Source organism: Anopheles marshallii, chromosome 2 (assembly GCF_943734725.1).
Source record: "Anopheles marshallii chromosome 2, idAnoMarsDA_429_01, whole genome shotgun sequence".
Classification (NCBI taxonomy): Eukaryota; Metazoa; Arthropoda; class Insecta; order Diptera; family Culicidae; genus Anopheles; species Anopheles marshallii.
In genome coordinates this window covers 5,409,266-5,431,277 of record NC_071326.1, presented here as the reverse complement: position 1 = coordinate 5,431,277, position 22,012 = coordinate 5,409,266, and the positions used below count along the sequence as shown (strand labels likewise).

The 22,012-nt window shown below is 45.8% G+C and overlaps 8 protein-coding genes across 8 annotated transcripts; 3 read left to right on the top strand and 5 right to left on the bottom strand.

The window, feature by feature from the left end:
• Positions 1 to 3,053: 3,053 nt before the first annotated feature.
• Positions 3,054 to 4,546, bottom strand: LOC128708297 (RNA-binding protein 4.1). The gene is made up of 5 exons (XM_053803271.1): positions 4,418 to 4,546; positions 3,782 to 4,200; positions 3,393 to 3,674; positions 3,201 to 3,311; positions 3,054 to 3,135 (listed from the first exon to the last, which is right to left on the bottom strand). Exons 1-5 carry the CDS (start codon positions 4,424 to 4,426, stop codon positions 3,054 to 3,056), a joined length of 903 nt encoding a protein of 300 aa, XP_053659246.1. The 5' UTR covers positions 4,427 to 4,546.
• A 659-nt stretch (positions 4,547 to 5,205) lies between these two features.
• LOC128719535 (endonuclease III-like protein 1) lies at positions 5,206 to 7,411 on the top strand. The gene is made up of 3 exons (XM_053813162.1): positions 5,206 to 5,250; positions 5,316 to 6,164; positions 6,968 to 7,411. Exons 1-3 carry the CDS (start codon positions 5,206 to 5,208, stop codon positions 7,409 to 7,411), a joined length of 1,338 nt encoding a protein of 445 aa, XP_053669137.1.
• LOC128719536 (ubiquitin-like protein 4A-B) lies at positions 6,291 to 6,780 on the bottom strand. Its single transcript, XM_053813163.1, has 2 exons — positions 6,733 to 6,780; positions 6,291 to 6,662 (listed from the first exon to the last, which is right to left on the bottom strand). Exons 1-2 carry the CDS (start codon positions 6,778 to 6,780, stop codon positions 6,291 to 6,293), a joined length of 420 nt encoding a protein of 139 aa, XP_053669138.1.
• Positions 7,412 to 7,716: 305 nt separating the features above from the next.
• On the bottom strand, positions 7,717 to 9,218 carry LOC128709633 (prostatic acid phosphatase). Its single transcript, XM_053804638.1, has 3 exons — positions 9,072 to 9,218; positions 8,860 to 8,958; positions 7,717 to 8,787 (listed from the first exon to the last, which is right to left on the bottom strand). The coding sequence occupies exons 1-3, from the start codon at positions 9,216 to 9,218 to the stop codon at positions 7,717 to 7,719; spliced, it is 1,317 nt and encodes a 438-aa protein (XP_053660613.1).
• A 1,194-nt stretch (positions 9,219 to 10,412) lies between these two features.
• LOC128719357 (uncharacterized) lies at positions 10,413 to 13,841 on the top strand. Its single transcript, XM_053812981.1, has 4 exons — positions 10,413 to 13,132; positions 13,223 to 13,325; positions 13,389 to 13,663; positions 13,739 to 13,841. Exons 1-4 carry the CDS (start codon positions 10,413 to 10,415, stop codon positions 13,839 to 13,841), a joined length of 3,201 nt encoding a protein of 1,066 aa, XP_053668956.1.
• Positions 13,842 to 15,095: 1,254 nt separating this feature from the next.
• LOC128709630 (zinc finger protein 91-like) lies at positions 15,096 to 21,897 on the top strand. The gene is made up of 5 exons (XM_053804635.1): positions 15,096 to 15,218; positions 15,304 to 15,470; positions 15,529 to 16,934; positions 20,436 to 21,690; positions 21,753 to 21,897. Exons 1-5 carry the CDS (start codon positions 15,096 to 15,098, stop codon positions 21,895 to 21,897), a joined length of 3,096 nt encoding a protein of 1,031 aa, XP_053660610.1.
• Positions 17,040 to 19,155, bottom strand: LOC128719359 (DNA-dependent metalloprotease SPRTN-like). The gene is made up of 2 exons (XM_053812983.1): positions 18,754 to 19,155; positions 17,040 to 18,686 (listed from the first exon to the last, which is right to left on the bottom strand). Exons 1-2 carry the CDS (start codon positions 19,153 to 19,155, stop codon positions 17,040 to 17,042), a joined length of 2,049 nt encoding a protein of 682 aa, XP_053668958.1.
• LOC128719360 (FAU ubiquitin-like and ribosomal protein S30) lies at positions 19,519 to 19,914 on the bottom strand. The gene has a single exon (XM_053812984.1). It carries the CDS (start codon positions 19,912 to 19,914, stop codon positions 19,519 to 19,521), a length of 396 nt encoding a protein of 131 aa, XP_053668959.1.
• Positions 21,898 to 22,012: the final 115 nt, after the last annotated feature.

Here is a 22,012-nt window from a genome sequence, read left to right as displayed (position 1 = left end):
TAAAGCTATATCTTCGGCAGTGCTCGTTCGGGCACGGAATTGGTACACCGCGAATCAATGTCAGTCAGTTTCGCCATACCACAACGATTGCGTCTCTGCTAAGACTTCGGCATGAGCTAACGCATGGCTCACAGCATCCTCCTCGAGTTCGAGGGTGTCCGTGTGTGTGTGTGTGGGTGTGTACACACCAAACACCAACCACAACACCTCTTGGGACAAGAGACAACCCTGAAAAACATCCGCGATTTCGATAAGATTCAGGTGGGGTTGTTTGAACAAGACGCGCTTTCGACTTCGTCTGTCCGATCGTAATACACATGTAACGGATGGATGGGTGCCTTTGTTTTCCTTACACGAAATTCGGATGATTATGCGAATCGGTAGTAGACGAGACGAGACGATCTTTACAGCTGCTAAAATCGTGATTGCTTCGGTTGGACCATACCGGGTTTCCAAGTGGGCAAGTGTAATTTTGCTGAATGATACCCAATAATTCTCACGCATTGAACACCTCACACGCGTCGAAGTCTACTCATCCTTACGGTTGCTTCACGCAGCACCATCATCACCGCGCGATGCGAACGATCACCCGTGTGATTTGCATGTTTGCCATTCATCGTAACACTGCCGGGGTGCACCACAACACTGGTCGCCTTTCTCCGTCCAGCCATTACGGTTTTGTTACTCAACGCGATCGGGTCTCGAAAATGTGTGCCAAAAATGTGCCACCATCAAGGGGGGACTCACCGGACTGTCCTATTATTTTAATTTGTTCTATTTCAACGCACTTTCAGGTGGCAAATTCAGGGCAAATTGATATGAATGGAATTTAAAAGCCATTAATAGCCACAGTTAATTTTAAGCACATTACTATTACATATATTTCGAACGCTTTGCACACAAACCTTTTATTTCTCGAATACTATTTCTTCCCCAAGCACTGTAAATCTTTGTACACCTGCACTGCGATAGTGGAAAACTCAGAGAAAATTCACTGCACAACCGCGTCTACAGCCGTCCGTACGGGGCTGAGGCTGAAGCTCGACTGAAACCGAAAGCACCGTGCTGGTTTTCTCATATTGCGAGCTGCGCGCGTGGCTTCTCTTCGCCATTGCGTTGCGAACATCGCGCGCCCATTGCATAATGCCGGGTGGCGCAGTATCGCGAGACTCACACGCAAGCACACGCGAGAACAACACGCGGACCGTGTTTCGGGCCCCGCGGGAAAGGAGTGCAACCATCGATGCTCTCGCCGGGCCGCTCTGAGCGGTTGTCGATCGATTGCCGATCAATCCGTCGGGCCCGTTGTGTTAAGATTGCTAAGCAGTGCAGACAATTGTCGTGTGCCCGATGAGGACACAAGTGAAGCGGTACATCATAAGAAGAGGATAGGATTTATCTAACATTTGGGAATTGGGAATCGCTTCAATGTTGTACGACGACTACACGATTCATACGAGTGTGTCGAATGCTGTGGTACTTTTACCATACGATGCAGCTCATGTGGTAGTTGACTAGACTCAGACAAAGAACTGGTTTTATTTTTGGACCCCAAAATAGGCCAAGCAACTCAAACTCCGTACGGAAGAAAGGGGCTGAGTCACGTCCATCCTACACCACAGACAGATAGATGGAGTAGCACCTTCCTTTATGACCCACATATTTCAACGATTTGAATGATAAAAGTAAATTTCCATCCAAGTTCTGACATCGACCATTGGGACCAGTGGCAAACAGGTACTGAGGTTCATTTTCCGACGGTGACTATAACGCATCGAAGCAGTGGAGATTGCCTGTGGCCTTTAAAATGTCAAATCCGCTGAACAAGCCGGTTTCTTTTTTCTCTCTTTTGGAATGGACACTGGGCGATACCAAACGACCGGGCTATAAGGAGACTCGTGAAAAGGGGAACAATTTAAAAGCATACTAGCTGCACGCCTCTTTTGCCGGTTAAAAAGTTAATTAATCTTAATTGATTTTCGATTTTATTATACTATATCAAAACAAAAAATTCTGTACGCGTGTTATGCAAGTGTACGTGTGTGTGTGTGTGTTTTTACGTGTGAATGAAGATGTGTATATTACAGATCGAGCGATACCATTGCGGGGGATGTGTTTTCCGGTTTGCTTGTCCCGCTGGATTGCCATTCTGCACGTTGATTTCGTAAATATAATCGTTTGTAATGTATATATATATATAAATACACTAGAGAATAGTTGTTTTTTCCAGAACGTTGTTGGCCAAGTGAAATAATAATTAGATATAAAAAAAAAAACACAAAATGCTCACTCTACTTCTTGATGTCTAACAAAACATTCTTTCCTGGGGCCAAATCCCAGTCTGTATTATTCTACCATTCTAACGTCGACCGCTGTGCAATGTCATTGCCCTGTCGTCCATTATGTCTTTCTAATCTCTTGCGCACTGTCTTATCTTTCCCTGGAAGCTTTCAGGCAGTGTGACCCTTTCGCATTCCGGTACCAAAAACGTGATCCTACGGTCAGTAAATAATTGTAACAGAAAAGATGCACTAAGCAGAATAAAATGAGTTTTCCTGTTGACGGTACGATTGTGTTACGGTTTTAATAGGTGTGAAATTTGAATGAGAAAATTAGCAACAGCGGAATTAACAAACAGTAATGAATAATAAACTCGCTCTATTAGAGGGACCGATGGTATGGTATGCAATCTGCACCATTATGGTAGTTATATTAACTAAATTATGATTTTTCCACTTTCAAACTCAAAATCCAGAATAGGTATAAGGACGACAGTATCAACTTTCGGTGTAGAACCAAAGTCTACAACATCATTTCTTCGAAAACTGTTAAAAGGTGTTTAATAAGGAAGTTCGTGAGCAATAATAAAGATGATGAATTTGTTTTAAGATAATGATCGATAGCAACAAACAGTACTTGTTGCTACAGTGAACGGTTTTTTTAAAGATCCTGGCGGGCTGAGGTTGAGGGGACGTTTAGGCTGCATGTAAAACATATAAGACTACTACTGCTGTTGATCTCACACATTTTCATGCTGGTCCGTTGGCACCTTGTTAGAATCTTCTGCCAGATGTGGGTTGTCCATACCCGGAAACGGAATTGCGGTAGGATTGTGGAGATGCGGTTGCAGATGCACTGTAAGTTGTGATTGCATTATATATCTATTGGTTGATCTCTTTGAAAAGTGTTCAAATTCTCACCGGTATCCGGATGAGCTACCACTCATGGAAGGATAAGATTGACTATAATCTGTACTTTGACCGACGGCCCCAGGGTCCACCGATCCTTGTGAGTAGCCGCCAGCGTATGAGCTAATAAAAACGAATAAAAAAAAATTAAATCGATTGGAAACATTCAATATCCGTGATGGATTTTGGGCAAACGAAACATACTAGCTATCTGCCGCTGGTGGAGCTGTAGATGGCCATCGCTGGTAGCTGGAGGATCCTTGTGTGGTATCGTAACCATAGCTGCTATAGCCATCGTAGCTGGAATAGCCATCGTAATTGCTACCGTACGTACCCCTGTTCGGGTCGGAGGGATAGGATGGTAACGTGAAGCCGCGGCGATCCTCGCTGCTAGTGTGACGAGTGCTACCATAACCGCCACCGTTGCTACTGTACCCGTACCCATACGCATTACTGGAGGAACTGTATCCAACATCATTCCTATAGCTCGTAGGGCAAAGAACAGCGGAAGGTAATTATTTAATGTATTTCTTACTGGCTGTTGTTTTGCACGTCAACATATGACTGAGCAACAAAAAAAGGCTTCAACTTACCTATAACCTCCATCATAGCGACCTCCGGTGCCATAATTTGCACGTGCCCCATAGCCTCCCGGTACGCGTGCTGCTCCGTACCCACCGACACCATACGGTTGGCTTCGCATTCCACCGCGTGAGCCTCGCATTGGGCCGGCGCCGGGACGACCACGCGCACTATCCATGCCGCCGCCACCAACACCTCCCGGGGGCCGCTCCCGGACGCGGCCACGCTCAACCACGATCGTCACACCTTTGAAGGTGGTGTTGTGCAGCGCCTGGATCGCACTTTCGGCCATATCTTGATTCTGCATGTGGACGAACGCGCATCGATTCATGACGTCGCATTCCGTCACCACGCCATAGTTTTCGAACAACCGGCGAACTTCCTCCGGCTTCGTCGCAGGTGGCAAGCTGCCTACAAACACTTTAGTTCTCTGTGCATCATCCCAAGCAAAACATTCCAGGTGGCGCATTCGGTAGAACGGGTCGGTAATGGCAAACAATCGAACGAACGAAAAGAAAGTAATATTAACGATTGTACAGCGTTGGGCATCGTTAGACAGTGTGGTTTTTTCGCCGGGAACCCGATGGGGGCACCGGAAATGATACCACACCGCTTGCCGCATACAGCACCAAAATCAAAACACTCACCGGGATCATCGCATACGTCCTTTTGCTGCGTCTATGGCTTACTGCTACGTGTTAAGCTAAGGCTTACGATGGTAAACTAAAACGAAATGTGGAACCAAACAGAACCAGGATGATAGGAAAAAACAAAAATATTTTGTCTCTTCGCTCTCCAGGCTTGCGCCAACGTTTAAATGGCGTCTGCGGTGCGGATAGATTTCACTTTTCTCGCTAATGACAGCTTCGCTAATGACAACTGCCCGGGATGACGGATGGCAGGGTTGCCAGTTTTGTTTGCTGGATTGGATCCGCACAAAAAGCAGCAAACTGAAAATGATAGCAATTTTACGAATCTAGCGCAATGTTTAATGTGATTTAATTTCCTTTTTTCCAGATGTGTAATGGACTGAATAGGCATAAATGTAATATTTTTCCATTCCAACCATTGTTACGGTGTTGCTAATCTTCATTAAAACCTAAACAGCATTAAAACTATTAAAACATTTTCATCGTTTCCCGATACTTCACTGGAAGATTAACCGCGCATCTTCAAATAATAAAACCGGTAGTTATTTCGTTCAAAGAATTCAAGACTTTGTTTGTTGGCAACCGCACATCGTCAAATAAAAAAACCGGTAGGTATTTCGTTCAAAGAATTCAAGTCTTTGTTTGTTAGCATTCGTTTGACGTTCGCCGGGTCGAACAGCATCGAAGCGGGTTTTATTTCAGAACACACTTGCTGCGAACACACGCGGACAGCAAACAATCGCAGATTTAACCGAGTGGCTTCTGGTCCTGAAATTATTCTTTTTATGCGACTTGTTTGTACTGGTATCCCTACACTGGTTCGAATAATGGTAAGTGCCAATTTTCTTCATATTTATTGCTCGCTATGTTGTAAACACTAGGAACTATTTTTCAGGAAACGAAATCGCCATATTTTTCCCCCAAGAAAACAAGAAATTTCACCAAAAAAGCAGGTTTAAGTCTACTGCAGAAGGCTACCCAAAACAACATACCAGTAGAGGGCAAGTCTTCCGGCAAAAGAAGTGCTTCTGTGTTCAAGGCCAAGGACGAAAGCAGCACTAATGTTGCTTCAGCCCCCAAAAAAACGGGTAAACAACGTGCAAAAAATATTCGCATCGATGCTGCATCTGTGTCCAATGAAACTAACAAAACGGAATCTTGCCTCCTCAAAACCCCGGAAAAGCACCACAAAGCAGACACGAACATTGAAGAAGGAAAACCAACAGATATTTTCAATGATCCAGGCTTACCCAACAATCCAGGGGAAAATTTGTCATTGAAAGAGGTAAAAATTAAAGTCGAACCACCGGAAGAAGACGAAGTAACGTCTCAAGTCCCGATCGAAAAGACGCCTGTTAAGCAGGAAGCATTCGATTGTTTATCTCCTACCAAGCGAGAGAACGCCGATGATCAAGATGATGCAACCATTGCGAAAGAGTCAAGGTGGGAGCCAGAGAATTGGCGTCAGATGTTGGAAAATATTCGCCAAATGCGCAGAACAACCCCGGCCCCAGTAGATACGATGGGATGCGATCAGTTTAGTCAGGACACGGAAAGCGTACTTCCGGATCATCTCAAACGCTACCATTGTCTTGTGTCGCTGATGCTGTCGAGTCAAACGAAGGACCAGGCAAACCATGAATGCATGTTGCGGTTGAAGAAACATGGGCTTACGCCAGAATCAATTGTAGCCACCGATAGTGCGGTATTGCAGCAACTCATCTACCCGGTCGGTTTTTATAAGGTACGTAAAGAAAGAGCCAACATGTTTCATAGACACAGTGTCATGATTTATTTACTATGTAAACAATATTAATTGGTAAATCGTACATTATTTGTTGCGACGTTCACATCCAGAGTTATGTTATAGTTATGCATTCTCACCGCTGGTGACATTTTGTCCCTTTTTAGCCAACATTTCTGTAGCAATCTTTTCCAAATCATCCAAACTGAGTTGGTTTAGCTTCTGTTCAAAATCATCCATAAATTTCGTGGTCAATCGTTGCGATTGTTCTTCCTGTAGGTAGCGTTTGAAGTGACGATAGATAACGTCCCGCAATGGGTCCGGTTTCTTAACAACCAGCGTTAATTTCGTTCCATCGGCAATGCTGCTGTAGGAAGCGACTGTCTTTTCGTCTGCTAGCGCCTTCCCTACGAGGAGCAGCTTCTGATGTTCAACCGGTATCGAACTTTTCTTCTCAATTTCTTCCTTGATCTGTTGGATTGTTGATTCTTCCGTGGTCTGTGAATAGAGACGGAGAAGTTTCGTTTCAAATGCTTGCACCATGCTAACCAGTAAGATATTGACGCACCTCAACGAAGTATTCTTCTCCTTTCAATATTTTTATCGTTAGTTTCATTTTGTAGACCAAAGTATTGCACACTGCAGTTTTCGTGAAATGTGTTGTGCTTGTTGTACGTTTTCCTGCTATGTTTTCATTATCCAAAACTGACATCTGTGGAAGGAGTTTCAAACCCTGGGTGGCAAAACACGTAAACAACAGTGTTGCCAACCGTAATCAAAATTTGTTCTTTTCATGATTTCAGAACAAAACGCGCTTCATCAAGGAAATGTCCCAAATTTTAATTGACCAGTACGGGGGAGACATTCCGGACAGCATCGAAGGACTGCTGAAGTTACCGGGTGTCGGCAAAAAGATGGCCCATCTCTGCATGCGTTCAGCCTGGAATATTGTCACCGGCATTGGGGTCGACACGCACGTGCACCGCATAACCAACTGGTTAAAGTGGGTCCCGAAGGAAACGAAGAATCCAGAAGAAACCCGTCAAGCATTGGAGAAATGGCTACCGTACGAGCTGTGGGATGAGGTAAATCATATGCTGGTCGGATTCGGGCAAACTATCTGCACATCGCGATTCCCTCGTTGTAACGATTGTCTGAATGCTCCTATCTGCCCAGCGCTTGGCAAACAACCGATGCGTAGTACACCGGTAAAGAAAGAGCTGAAAATGGAAAATTTGGAATTTTAACCCACCCGATGTTATGTTCATTTCGTTGAACCGTTGAATTTTTGCCACCTTCCAAGTACAAACCTGAACCTAGTTCTTTCGAAAACTTCAATAAAATCAATCTTGCGCGGGGATTTAACTTTTCGCACAAATATTCTGTTTCCGTCCGTAATTTTATATTTAACACTAACGAATCTCTTATTAACCAGTGCATTTCAATCAACACAAAGTACACACTCAAACCAACTAACAGACAGTATCAATCAGCCTTATGAAACATTTTACATGACTTTATAAAATTGGGTCGTAAATGCAACTCCGTCGTCTCACCCATCAATCCGTAGGTACCATCGTTCGCTGTTCATACTGTTGCGACGTTTCGCAATGGCTACAACGGTCAGCAGAACGAGCATCGAAATGGCAGTCAATAGCACAATCCCGATCAAACTGCTGGCCGAATTCATATCCGCCTCGACGTAGCTCATCGACAGCAGGGATAGTTGACACTCGGATTCCCAGTCTTTCGGCATAATGCTGTCATAAATTTCAAACATCTTATCCAGTGGACATTGAGCGGTACAGCCAGGTACGGTCAACTGGAACGGTTCGGCTGTGGTATTTTTGTAGAATATTTCCACGTACGCCTGTTCACCGTTGGCGGGTTGTCGCAGTTCAAGCATAATGCACGCTGCGAAGGGCGGATTGTGCAGTTCAAAAATTCGCAACGCATTTAGCAAACTGGCGACCGTAACATCGTGCGCACTGTATATCCAGACGGACCGGTTCGGTTTCAGTGTTCCCTTTGCTTTCGACCGGAACCGATGAAGCATCTCCTTCACAAGTGGACCCATTTTTAGACGGGCCAGCTGGGTAGTGTTCGTTTTTACTGCAAATGTCACTGCGGAAATCGATCGCAAAGGTTCCGGGTAGACCGTCTTTGTCCAGTCAGGCAGCGTAAAGTTGTTTAGCTCCTCTATCAGCAGTGCGCTGTAAAGATTCTGTACAGATGACATGGAATCGTATCGGCGACCCGTCTTCTCCGTCACATAACGATACAGCTGCTCCAAAGAAGCATTGTACGAATGGTATGGTTCCGACTGACGATAGACCTTCAGTGCGTGATCAAAAGCGGGACACCGTTTTTTTGCTGCCAGCACACTGTCCAGTTCTTCCGTAACCGTATGCACTGGTATCGGTTGCCAAGTTATGGCCGAGTCCCATACATCAGCTCCCTGCGGTGGGTATAATCCGGCGAGATTTGCCTCGGCACTCATCAGTGTTCGGTCAACGTCGGTAGAGCGTACGTAAATCTCATTGTTGCTGTATGTGTTTTTCAGCAAACTCGAATAGCGGTGGCGTAGCCATTTTCCTAGCATTAAATGGCGCATTTTACCAGCCTATAATAAAACGAAAAATAATGCCTTATTCACTATTGTGTGGCAGAGATAGACCGTGGTTAAATGGCTTACGTTCACTAGCTGTCCCCAATCTGCTGTCCAGTGGCTGGGATCCTTCCAAGGATCGTTAGGATACAGATCGATCGGAGTACGATCACCATGGCGGAAAAGCTACAAGACAATGAAAAAAGGACACATCACCAATCAGTGCGTCGTTATGAACAAAGAGCGCAAAATTCATGTGGATGATTGGAACCGTTTTGGACACTGCCTTATCAACATACCACATGAGCAAAAATGAGCTTCGCGTCACCCCCATTGCTGTTCGTCCCATTAGCAATTCCGCTGACGTCCTGCACCATTAACGCCATTCCCACAAACAGCAACGCAGTCAATGACCGAAACTGTGGTCCAACGATTTTGGCCACCATCGCTTTGCAAATGGGAAAAGGTGTCCTCACTTATTCGAAATCTACCCCAACGCCAAGCTTTTTGTTAAATCATTCAACTTATAAACTGTTCGACGAGTTAAATGCTGCAGAAGACTACAATCACAACCAGTTGCTTGCTATCCACGAACCGAACCATATGTTATTTGCTTCTTTTGCTAGCTATTTCGGGATTTGCATAGCTTTGGCAGCTGTTTCTTTTGTTTGTTTCTATGATGGCACGGGCAAAAGATACACACGCACACACACAAACGCCTCATCAACTTGTAAAGAAATATGAGATAATTCTCTCGTCTGATAACAGGCTTTTATCACTAAACACACAAACAAGTCCGCTACATTGTTTCCGGGTCGTGGTTGTTTCTAGCGCGGCAGTGAAATGTGTCTGTTGAAAGCCAGCACGAATTGTTTTTCCGTTACCATCGAAGCACTTGAAAGGCGCTCTCGCGTATGCAACATATGGCGACTGACCGCTGCGTGAACCGGTTCGGTGAAGTTCTCGTTTTTGAATCATAACAACATCGGATTGTACAGCCAAGTGTAATACAGAATAAAACAGCTTTTTAAGACATGAAAACTCCAAATCAGTAAATTTTGCATGCGTTGTTTCGGAATAAGATATTAAATATGTAGTTTGGCTTGCTTCCAAAAAACGTTGAACCGGTTCAGGGTTTGCATGCACCCTGAGCGGAGCTGTCAAACACGAACCCCAATCCACAGTTTGACAGTGCATGCGTAAAATAAGAATATTTTTCTTTCTCCTCTTATTCCCGTTATTCTTATAATGTTCTTCTCGTCTTCGTGGTGGCACAAAAGGACTTTCGTTTGATAATTTTCTGCATCGCGCTTTGGATTTAGTGAATTACGGTGAAGGTTCGGCACAATTATAGTGCAAAAAAGGGTCCCACATTGCGGGCCGCTTGTCGTGCACCACCTGTCGGTGGTAAATCGCGCGTTTTAGATAGCGTATGGTTGAAGTGGAATAGGTGGTAGGGGAACTGGAGGCGGCACCATCGCATGTGTGCATGGCCTAGAAGTTCCACATCAACCATCATCACCATCGTCCTGCGACCGTCCATGGCTGGGCAGTTGTTCGGCACAGCTGTACTTTACGCCGGACAGCGCAATTTAGGTCATTTCCAGCTGCGTTGAATAGAACCCACCCCCCACCCGAAAATGTCTAATAATACGCGCGACGGTAATGAAAATTTCTGGCCACCGAACCAGCAACCACCACCGCACCATTATCCGCATCATCCGCAGCAACAACATCACCAGCACCACCAGCAACTGCATCAAACACTGTTGCAACAACCGGTGGTGCCGCAGCTGCTCCCTCATCCGCAGCATCTCTCGTACGCTGTTCCGACCTTGCCGGTGGTAACGCCGTCCGCTGCTGCAGCATTCTATCATAACGCGGGCGGTATGGTGGATAACTATGGCACAACCGGGACCGGATATTCAATGCACCATGGTACACATCAACCCTTGGAGGACGAGTACACCGATACTTATGGGCAATCGATTAAAGTGGTGTATCAACCGCATCAACAACAGGCTGCAGCTGCTGCAGCTGCCGCCGGTTTGATACCTTGTGCGCAGGAAGATGCGAATCAAAATCACACCGTGCAGGACAAGCAAGGTTATGAACTGTTTTCAAACAATAGCAGCTTTGTGCTGGCTGCTCCGGGGTTCGGATTTACTCTACATAGTCCACAGCAACAACAACAACAGCAGCAGCAGCAACAACAACAACGAACGCAACAGCTGCAACCACCTCAACAGTTGCCGCAATACTCCATCTCCACTGGTCAAGCAGCAATGTCTGCTGCCCCTGCATCACTCAGAAGCCTTCCAGCTTCTGTACCAGCCACAGCAAAGCTTTCATTGGAAAATGGTAGCAGCAACACCAGCACTCTGATCAGTCAGCTCGTGGGTAACTGGGCTCCTACGATTTCCGGCACGTACGGTAATGGACCATCGTCCAACCAGGCAAATGATGTACCATCCCAATCCTCGGTTGCTGCGACGCTAGAAGACACCAGCAGCAAGACTACCATGTCACCCGCCAAGACAGGATCGTCGAAACCTGTAATTAATCCTGTCCCACCGAACGTTGTTGGCTCAGGATCTCAATCACACGGTTCATCTTCGGGTGGTTCCCCGACCGTTTCGATGCCCCGCACAAACACAAATGTAGCCACCGCCGTTTACAACCAGCAGAACGACGATAATTCGGCCAAGCTCGATCAGAATGTAAACAAGAAGCAGCGCATTGTGGCCGAAGTGAAACCGATGCGTATGTCGTACTCCGATGTGTTGAGCAAGAATGTTCCTACCGGAGGTAATGCTTTCCCTTCCAATGCTGCAGCGAGTGCTATGCTAAATGGAGACATGAGCAATGTTTTACCTTCGACGCTCGGTAATGGCACCAAAGCAATGACCAGCAGCAATGGCACAAGTGGTGGTAAATCGAAACGAGAATCTAAACGTACGAACACGAACGGAGATCGTAAATCAACGGGAAGCACTGGAACGGCAGGGGGTCATCAGAAGGACCGGGCAGGAATCGATGGAACTTCACGCAAGGCAAATGGTGCTGGAACTCGAACGATCTCTCCAACACAGGCGATGGATGGAGTCCCAAGAGTGGACATAAGTGCTGGGTCAACAGGACAGGAAAAGGGCCGTAAGAACGAGAAGGCGAATATCGGTAAGAAGGATAAGAACTCCCGCACTGGTATCGAAACACTGGACGGAAGTACTATATCCGGCAAGAAAGGTAGAACGGCGCATCTGAACGACGTAACAGAGGAAATGGCTGGATCGCAGAACAACCGGAACGATGTTCGCGGACCATTGGCAAATGATGAAACCGAGGAAGAACGTGGCGAAGATTACGATGAGTATGATTCGGACGAGTACGATCAAGATAGTTTCGATTCCTCGGAAACGACCGGACAGCAAGAAGGAGGACACCAGGAAGATGCAAGTGGCCAGGAAGAGGAACTTCCATTCGTGTATAATGTGAAGAAGAACACAAACGGAACGAATGATACACATATCGAAAAAATTAACCCACCACGAGCAGCTGCGACGTATCGCAAGGGAGGCCGCAATGCCGGACCGCGTGGTGCCGGAAAGCAGCAGGATAAAATGGCCGGTAATCCACCGGCCGGGAAACGTTCGGTACGAGCCCGTAAAAACCATAAGTACGCTTTCCTGGAGAAGCTGTTCCGGAAGTGGTTGGAGTATATGGTGCTGGCGCTTCACTGGTTGTGGTCGCTGGTCAGCGATGTTGTGTACCTAAGTGTACGACTCGCCTGGGACTATGTGCTATCCGGGTATCAGTATTGCTGGCAGCATGTGTGCACGATACGGCAAGATTTTGGTAAAAATTCTGGACGACCCGGAGCTTGGTTTCGGAGCGGCTGGCAATCGTTCGATGGACGCTTTGCGAAGGATTCAAAGTGGGCATTTTGGCGGCGTTGTCGCAGACAGAAGCCCGTTGAACCACCCGGGAGCAAACCGACACCGTACAGGGATGGACGGCTTCCTTCAACTGCGGACGAAGCGATGTCCTCGCTGCTCAACTGCAAGGGTAAGGACGCGTACAGTATTCTGGGCGTAAGTCCGGACTGTTCCCAGGAGCAGATACGGAAACACTACAAAAAGATTGCCGTGCTGGTGCACCCGGACAAGAACAAGCAACCGGGCGCAGAAGAAGCGTTCAAGGTGCTGCAACGGTCGTTCGAGTTGATCGGTGAGCCAGAAAGCCGCAAGGAGTACGACCAGAGCCTAGCCGAGGCACTGAACGCGGAGAAAGCATGGTCTGAGATTAACGATCTGTTGACGCAGCTGCACACGAAGATATCGGAAGCCGCCAACACAATACGGTAGGAGTACCGGGTTTGGTCGAATGCTCGGGGGACGTACGTGTAGAAAATTAGGATGTTGTCATACTGTTTCTTATCTCTCTTCAACAGATGTAGCAGCTGCTGTCTGCGTCATCCGCGAAAACCAACCGGAAGAGCACATTACGCGGCCAGGGAGTGCAGCTCGTGCAAGATCCGTCATCCGGCTCGAGAGGTAAGATGTGATGCCATCACATGATTGAATGATGCACTTCAAAGCGTACTATTTCATTTCTAGGGCGATATTTGGGCTGAAACGAGTTTCTTCGGATTGCGGTGGAAATATCTCGCGATGATGGAGGGCAACGTGTACGATATCACGGAATGGGCCAACTGCCAGAAGGGTGCCTTATCGCACCTGCAGCCCAATTCGCATATTGTGCAGTATCGCATCGTGCTTGGCAGTAGCTCCCAGCAGCAGCAGCAGCAACAGCAACAACAACCGCAACATCAGCAAGGCCAGTCGCTGGACAAGGACCAGATTGGACGCTCACGCAAGGAACCGGGTGCAAAGTAAGCATGTGTGTTACTTTGGGGTGGGTCTGCGATATTTAATTTGTTTTGCTTTTTTTGTTCGCACAATTTCAGTGAGCCAAATTTGGACGATTTTCTAAACAACATCTACGCCGGCCAGAACCAGCAAGCATCGTCTCAGAATAGCTCCTCTAGGCGACGCTATCGTAGAAACTAAGACCCGATAATCCCACACGCGAAATAGCAATGTTTTTTTTCTTGTTTTTCTTTCCTCGCAATCCATACTCAATCTCCACTAGAGTGAATCATATTCCCAGTTTACCCCTTCGGCTGGGCAACAATCCATCTCGCGTATTTGACACACACAGTATACAATGTGAAGGTACGTCCGTAATTGGAAATTATAATAGCAATACGAGTGCTCCAACAATCTCTTCATACAATCACTCTCTCAAACGCGTCGACTTTAATTAAAGTTTCGATGATTTTGACTCAACCGGAGATACCGCTTTCCGTTAGCATAACGATTCTGGATAACACAGGCTTTTGGTAAAGATGTTTGATGGCAAAATTTGAAGGACATACACACCACGTTTCAGTACAAAACCCTACCGCAATCGTTAAGGGGACATGTAATTGATGGTTGCGAGCTATTGTGGGTCGCAAGCATTAATGTTCGAACAGTATGTAGCAACTTAACAAAACTTAAATTCAATTAGTGTGTTTTTTGAGGCAAATTCAATAGAAGTATCGATGTCTATCAAACCGATTCGATCACCGTTCGCTAACGGAATGAACAAAATTAACTAACTACTAACCCACGCAGCAAATGCGGAGAATGCTGAAATTAAATGATTGTTATATGCCATGCTGTGCATATAAGCGCATCAATATGTAACCACTTGAATAAATTTACCAACCCAATCCGGAAATGACGGTACAGTAGTAGCTGCAAAGCAAATGATTGAATAAATAAATGTGTTCTGGAACGCAAACATAGAGCAAAAAAAGGTTCATTTGTGCTGCAAGAGATATTGTTCACGTTGAAGACGAGCAAAAACGCATCTGGCACCGATGTACCGTGCCAATATCCACCAACAGTTTCCGTCCCCGATAGAATCCAAATCTAGCTTTGAACTAAACTAAACCAAAGAACTACGTTCTAGAACAATAGACAGTTCAATGAATATGAATAGTTCAATTTGGCTTTTACTTCTGCAAAATTGCAAAACCATCATCTTCAAATCCTTCTTGTCACACATGGATTGCTGGCATGGCAATGGCAGCAACAATTTCCCCGCCATGTCTCGAATTTCTACAATTCATTTTCCCGTTTGTTTTTTTTTTATCTCCGTTGCAAATCTGTCAAACTGTCATTCGTCGCCGCGAATGGGAGAAAAGTCGGGCATTTGTTTATGTTTACGTTTTACCAACAAGGGATTTTGCTTGGACGCGAAATTTCGCCCACAACATGGAATTAGGAAACGGAATATGTAGAATGTGTCTGGTTTCGTGGAAAAAATTGTGTCCACTGTTTGATTGTAGTGCAAATTCTGAGCTGTTGGGTATTATTCGAAACATTGTAAGACTGCAGGTGTGTACTGGTTGTTTACCGCTATACTTTGACCAATAATGAATAACCCAAGGCAATGGTCCCGCATCTTTATCTTTCCTTCCAGATCGACGAAGATGATACATTTTCAAAAATGATATGCAAACAGTGCATTTCGCGACTGAAGACTATCGATGAAAATGTAAAGTTCTTTCAAGCATCCGATCGCAAGCTTCGAGGAGCAATTTCTACTGATTCAAATGAGTACGGAAACGTTTTGGAAGTTGAACATCTGTAAGTATATGCAGAAAGGAGTTGAGAAAATTTCTTCTAAATCATTGTATAGTTCTAGCAAAACAAACCTTTCGACAAATGCTGTGGATGAATCTCAGAGCGTTTGTGACGCTAAAATATCTCCCAAGCGATACGATTATGAAAAGAGCGAAAGCGAAAAGACAGAAACCAAATCAACACGTAGATCTCTTCGTATTCGCACTCGTTGTGAACAATCGGATAACCACCAGGAAGAGGAAACAGACGACGAAGCATCTGCGAAAGAAGAAATGGATTGCGATAATGAAAACACAGATAGTACCTTCATCCCGAAATTCGAGAGTTTCACCTCTGCTCAGTTAGTCGCAAAATGTATAATGCCGAACAGTGAGCCAAAATCGAAACGGCATAAGAAAAACATAAACCTTCGTCAAACTAATCGAGCGGTGAAGGACATGTCTACCGGCCCTGTACCAATGCTGCATGATTTCAAGTGCTACATTTGTAGCAGCGAACCGTTGGGTTCTCGGAAAGCTCTGATAGAACATCTAGCTACGCACGTGGACAAAGTACCGTACACCTGCAAACGGTGCGTCATGGAAACCATCGTCCTAACACGAGTGCGTACGCTGAACACACATATGAAGATGCACGAACAACCGATCAAATGTGACTACTGTGATCGTCGCTATAGCAATGCGGCTGGTAAATATTATCACACACATACGTACCACCTGGGCGGTGGTGCTCCTTGCATCGTGAATTGTATGATGTGTGGCAAACAGTACGGCTCCCAGGCTGCACTAAAGCAACACATGAAGTATCATACCACAACGTTGAAATGCAGTAAGTGTGATATGGTATTCAATCATCCAAACAAACGGCGTAACCACGAGCTTACGCATAACGAGGACAGAGGGTACGAGTGTGTTGTTTGCAAAAAAGTCCTGCAAACAATCGAATCATACGACGTGCATCTGAAGAAACATTCCCAGGAACGTAGCTACCAGTGTACGCTTTGCCCGAAGAAGTTTAACACATCCTTCAATCTGATACTCCATCTGAAGGTGCATGCGAAAAACTACAACTATCGGCCAGCGAAATCTTGGGTGGAACACTACACGATACTAAGCCGCAATCCGATGCAGTACAAGTGCAATCACTGTGAGCGTTACAGCACCGATAAGGTGAACAACATGATCTCACACCTGCAGGCCCACTTTAAGGAGTACGAATGCGATCAGTGCAAACGGTTGTTCGCAACGGGCAAGCAGCTGAGGGCACATTACACCACGCACACGGGTGAAAAATCGGAAATGTGCCAACACTGTGGCAAATGCTTTTCCACCAAGAATAATTTGCGTATCCATATAAAATCTCACGAGCGTGAAAATGGTGAAGTTCGTAACGGTAACGGTAGTTTACTGCCGCCGGTACTTGACTATCCTCCCGAACCGTGCATAGAGATCGAAACAGTATCCAATAGTACCGATATTAGCTAATATGACATGCGCACAACTTACACGAAGGATCAAGGATCAATTTTACAGATAAAAAACGTATTCTTATTGAAAAATATAACATATAACGCTACTTTACAAGACACTGGTCGATGTGTTGATTGATCGTACTTAGCGACACCGTTTTACCACAGATCGGGCATTCACAGTTTTCCACAACGGATATAAATTCAACATCATTGTTCAACGCATCTTCCGATGATGCATCATCAAATACTCGTCTAATGTCGGCTTCCGTGTAGCCACAATCACGCAGCATTTGCTCTCTGAGCGAAGCCACATTAGGTGCCGGCATATCTTGCGTGCTCATGTCTTGAAGCACATTCGCTATGTCCGCTTCTGCGTAACCACAGTCACGCAACAGCTGCTCCTGTGCCGTAATCAAATCAACCGATTCCAATTTCTTAGATGCCGTTGATGTTGTTCTGCTCCCTGACGGGGTGGCCTTCGATGTGGATGGTTGGCTAACATCGTTCGCAGTACTTTGCCCTCTACTTCCCCTGGTGCTCGTTTCGCCGGCAATGTGCGAGTAACAACTTTCGAAATGATCACCGATCTTAGAACGAGTCATCCGTTTCAGACACATCGGGCAGGTTACGATTTCGTCGTCGGGTTTTTCAACCTTAATTTGTGCGTTGGTGCGATTGAAATCTTCGATCAGTTCGTCGCTTTCGTTAAACAACTCGTCTATCACCGATCGGTCGAGCAAAGAACTATCGACCGAAGACAATTCTTCATCTGCCAACTCATCATCATACTCGTCGTCGATCAGAATAATTTCATCCAGCTCATCGTTAGGGAGCGAATCAACGATTTCCTTACGGATCGATTCCGTCCGTTCCTTCTTGATGTTTCCCACCTGCGTCAAATCTATCTCGTCGAATATGTTATCGGAATCGTCAGAGAGTATGCTGGTCTCCATCGTGTTGCTTGTGCTGGCGGTTTTGGGTTTCCATTCCGTTCGTGGTTTTTTCGACAAAGTTGGCTTGCTGCTGCTGTTGCTGCTGCTGCTACCGGTGGTTGGCGGAAATTTGTCCAACAGTCGACTTCTTCGCTCACCCGTGCTACCCGTCGAACCAAGCACGAATCCTGTACCGGTAAACACTGCAGTTGGAGGTGATACTCGTTTGGATGGACCTTCCCCATCAGGTGGCAAATCTTTAAACTGTTTCACGTTGCGCAAATTACCTTCCAGGGGTGGTTTTTGCGCTGAAACCGTCCGGGATGATGTGGGTGGATCTTCAATTTTCGGTGTTACGTTACGTGTTTGAGCAGTAGCAGCAGGTGGTTTTCGTATTACCAACGTGCCACCACCGTAATTTGGCTTTGCTCCGGGTGTGTATATGGGTTTTTTCGGCGTGGTACGAGTTGATGTAGAGTTGTTGAAATAGTTCGATATTACATTCTTTTGATTACCTTGGCTAGACTTCGGTTTTGGCTCTTGAGATCGGCTAAAACCATTGGGTGTTTGTGAGCCCATAATGTTTTCTTTGTTTTTCAATGCACGTTTGCGCTTGGGTGAAGGTTCCCGTATCTTCACAAATTCTCCACCACACGTCATCTGATGTTCTTGCCACCAAAAGTCATACGTTCCCGGTTTGCGATTAGTTGTCCGCTTCACCAACCCATAAAAAGGATGTTTGTTTTGGCATGGGCCATTACACTTCCACCAGTGTGTTTTGTAGAGGTCCACTTCGTCGTGAAAACTGTGGTAAACCTAAAAGGACAAGAAGCGTATTTAAAGGACTGCTTCTCTACGAGTTTAGGATTCTCGTAGCATATACCGTGATGTTGGTGCCGGCTATTTTATTGATGCCGTTCATTATTTTTTTGAACGTTGGACCATGGCCACCATTTCCTTCGCGGATTCCTAATACGAAGCAATACGCATGAATCATCTCATGTAGCAACGTTTGAATTAAATCTTTACGCGGGCGTAATTTGAGCAGCGGCTCGCTCAGTCTTATGATGCAGCTTTTTCCCAAGCGGTTCGACCGTTGGTAGCAGATACCGGCACAGTTGTACATTTTCTTGCTCCATTCCAGTTGGACGCAAGACAATCGAGTTTGGAAGAATTTTTGATTAAAGACCGCGAACAGCGCGTATATATCAGGCGTCGGATCTTTTATTTCCCAGTCTGGATGCACCAGGTTCTGCGTACTGTTCAAGTCTAAATCTTTCCCCATATTCGGTTCCACCAGCAGATCGCACTTTGCACTTGGTACGTGTTTCTCAAAACATTATGCTACGAACTGTTGGCCTTCATCATGAGTGGAATGACAATTGCGTAGTTTATTTACATCAAATCACGGCGTGGTTTACAGCAGAGGTTGAAATCTTGGGGTCGTCTTTGCGGAACCTCCTGAAAAAATGGGTTTTATTTCGTAGGCTTCTATGATTCTTCCGTTCGGTTTTTACAGTGATAACTTCTGCCGATTTTACAGGTTTTAGACAAAATTAAGATTCACCCTACTGTAGAACCTACCCCCTGCCAGTCCCACCCCTCCGTAGCCCATGCTTTGACATGGCCCGCAGATTGTCCCGAGCTTTTAGGCCGAGTTGGCATTCGGACCCCGGCGACGACCGTACGCCTGGACTACGCTCGAGAAGCGTCTGTTGTACTGGATGCGCCGTTTAGCGCGGCCAGTCTTCTTCTTTTTCTTTTCCTTCTTTTCCACCTTTGGTGTCTGGCCCTTCACTTTGCCGGCACGAGCGAGAGAACCGTGCACCTTACCACCGAGCAGGCTAACCGTGACATCGAGCTCGACTGAGGTCAGCTGAGCCACAGTGGCATCTTCGGCGAGCGGTTTACCCTCGCAGTACAGATGAAGCTCCTGAGCATCGACGGACTCCAATCCGGCCAGCAGGGCCTTCAAATGGGCAATGTTGTCATCCGGTTGGACGTCCAAAACGTGCGTGTTCAATCCTCTTACGTGGAGTTGCATCTTTACACTAGATAATCGTTGATAAATAAGCAGTATATTCACTTTCACTCGGGTTTTATGCGTGTTGCAATGTACTTACTGGAAAGAAGTGATTTATATGCAACAGAATTCGGTCTTTTTCGCAAGGACGGGAACGGAGCAGGAATCACTGCGTGGAGCAGCACAAGAATAAGAAATGTCAAAAGCGCTGAGGCGTTGGTCTAACACTTAACACAACCAAAGTATCAAAATATTGGGCAATTAAAAATCGTGATTATTATCTTTGTGCGGAGGATTGTTGCATGTTAATGTAATTAGCAAGAATTGAAACTGTAACTGTTTACTTTTGGAATTTAATTTACTTGCCATTGAATAAATGATAGGGCGTCACTAGCGTTCACTAGACCTGCGCCTAACAAACGTCAGACAGGCAGAATACAATAACAACGCGATGGACGCGAAACAAAAAAAATTGCTGCTTGCAAATATGGGAAAAGTTTGCATTTTTCCCAAGTGTGTTCCCAGAATTCGGGATTTCGTAGTGTTTCCTTTCACCCGTACGCGAGAGTTTGAGGATTGGTGGGTAAAGTCGGGCTGGTCGAGCGTGATTGCTCTGCACAGCTTGCCAAGCAAAATTTTGATCTGCGAGGAACACTTCGAAAAGGATCTCATCAACAGACAGTATAAGGTGCCGCGGCTTGCACTGGGGGCACTGCCTACGCGCAACGTTACATGTCCGGTTAAAAAACCGGAATCAAAGATTCGTTCCCTAGATAAGCTTGTTATGGATCGAACGTATTGCCGACTGTGCGGACAACAACAATCCTACAGTCTTGACGACGAATTTGAGCTGCTGTGCAATGTGGATAAAATTTTCCAATATAATCTGCAACTGTCCGACTCCACGGTGTTGCCGTCTGGAGTGTGCCTCTACTGCAAAGAAATGGCAACCGTAATACTAACGTTTTGGAATAAATGTTTCGAAGCTCAAGAAACGCTGAAAACGATTCTCCAGCAGCAAACGACGCTAGTCAAGGCCGAGCCCGCGAAAGAAGCTAACGCGCCGGAAGGTACTAAAGGATGCAGCAACGAAGACACAAGTGGGAGTACCATAAAAAACGACGCTTTTCCAGCCGAATGCGAAGAAATCGTGATCGACACTACACCATCGGAGGTAATCGTGCAGCATTTCGCCAACCAATATGAGTTCGAAACGTTCGGTGAAGAATTGCCCAGCACCAGCGCGGCGGACGAATGTGATGACGAGGAGAGAGAGCTGCGTGAAACTGAAAATCAACTAATTTCGGAAACTTATTCGTCTGAAAACGACGATGATTTTTATTCCCAAGATCTGATGGCAAATTCGTCATCTTCCTCCGACAAGGAAGAGCAAAACGTTTCGCGTAAAAGTGACGCACCGTTGCAATCACATATATGCGAAATATGTGGATATTCGTTTAAAACACTAGGTAGGCTCAACGTGCACATTAAGTTGCATAGTAACGTTCGCGAACATCAGTGTAGCATATGTGGCCAAAAGTTTAAGGAACGCCGTGGCTTATCGGAACACATGGAATCGAAGCATGAGGGCAAATCGTTCTCCTGCAGCATTTGCGGCATGCAGTACAGTTGGAGAAAGGGATTGCATAGGCACATGATCAGCCACAAAAGCAAGGAACCGAAACACAGCTGCAAAATATGTGGCAAAGGATTTCCAGTCCCGCATAAGCTAAGGCAGCACATGATGCTGCACACTGGTGATCGGATCACGTGTGAATACTGCGGCAAGGGTTACAGGTAGAGCCCCTATTTGCAGCATTGTGGAATAAACACTTATATATGATTTGCATTTCTTACAGATTTAACTATATGTTAACGCAGCATAAGATACGCGTGCACAATGTTGTAATTGACGGCGTGAAGCTTTACTCATCATCCAAAACGAAAAAAATGATGGAATCCCAAAAAAAATTAACTGCTATAAATGATTCTGCTTCATCTTAGAACCGTTCACAGCTGAGCGCATCATTTTGATATGGCCGCCTACCCAAGCCCGATAAATTCCTGCTCCTGCACCCGCCCAACTCTCGAACACCTTATTGTCATAGATAAATCATAA

Bases quoted from the DNA above. Each gene is read 5' to 3' on its own strand.
- LOC128708297 (XM_053803271.1), bottom strand. The intron at 3,675-3,781 runs GTAAGTTGAAGC...TTGCCCTACGAG, and splicing joins CGCTATGATGGAGGTTATAG to CTATAGGAATGATGTTGGAT. The intron at 3,136-3,200 runs GTGAGAATTTGA...CACAACTTACAG, and splicing joins GGTAGCTCATCCGGATACCG to TGCATCTGCAACCGCATCTC.
- LOC128719535 (XM_053813162.1), top strand. From the start codon at position 5,206: ATGCGACTTGTTTGTACTGGTATCCCTACACTGGTTCGAATAATG. The intron at 5,251-5,315 runs GTAAGTGCCAAT...ACTATTTTTCAG, and splicing joins CTACACTGGTTCGAATAATG to GAAACGAAATCGCCATATTT. The intron at 6,165-6,967 runs GTACGTAAAGAA...TCATGATTTCAG, and splicing joins ACCCGGTCGGTTTTTATAAG to AACAAAACGCGCTTCATCAA.
- LOC128719536 (XM_053813163.1), bottom strand. From the start codon at position 6,780: ATGAAACTAACGATAAAAATATTGAAAGGAGAAGAATACTTCGTTGAG. The intron at 6,663-6,732 runs GTGCGTCAATAT...CTCTATTCACAG, and splicing joins GAGAAGAATACTTCGTTGAG to ACCACGGAAGAATCAACAAT.
- LOC128709633 (XM_053804638.1), bottom strand. From the start codon at position 9,218: ATGGTGGCCAAAATCGTTGGACCACAGTTTCGGTCATTGACTGCGTTG. The intron at 8,959-9,071 runs GTATGTTGATAA...ATTGTCTTGTAG, and splicing joins AGCTCATTTTTGCTCATGTG to CTTTTCCGCCATGGTGATCG. The intron at 8,788-8,859 runs GTAAGCCATTTA...GTTTTATTATAG, and splicing joins ATTGGGGACAGCTAGTGAAC to GCTGGTAAAATGCGCCATTT.
- LOC128719357 (XM_053812981.1), top strand. From the start codon at position 10,413: ATGTCTAATAATACGCGCGACGGTAATGAAAATTTCTGGCCACCGAAC. The intron at 13,133-13,222 runs GTAGGAGTACCG...TCTCTTCAACAG, and splicing joins GAAGCCGCCAACACAATACG to ATGTAGCAGCTGCTGTCTGC. The intron at 13,326-13,388 runs GTAAGATGTGAT...TTTCATTTCTAG, and splicing joins TCCGTCATCCGGCTCGAGAG to GGCGATATTTGGGCTGAAAC.
- LOC128709630 (XM_053804635.1), top strand. From the start codon at position 15,096: ATGGAATTAGGAAACGGAATATGTAGAATGTGTCTGGTTTCGTGGAAA. The intron at 15,219-15,303 runs GTGTGTACTGGT...CTTTCCTTCCAG, and splicing joins GAAACATTGTAAGACTGCAG to ATCGACGAAGATGATACATT. The intron at 21,691-21,752 runs GTAGAGCCCCTA...CATTTCTTACAG, and splicing joins TACTGCGGCAAGGGTTACAG to ATTTAACTATATGTTAACGC.
- LOC128719359 (XM_053812983.1), bottom strand. From the start codon at position 19,155: ATGGGGAAAGATTTAGACTTGAACAGTACGCAGAACCTGGTGCATCCA. The intron at 18,687-18,753 runs GTATATGCTACG...TTGTCCTTTTAG, and splicing joins TAGCCGGCACCAACATCACG to GTTTACCACAGTTTTCACGA.
- LOC128719360 (XM_053812984.1), bottom strand. From the start codon at position 19,914: ATGCAACTCCACGTAAGAGGATTGAACACGCACGTTTTGGACGTCCAA.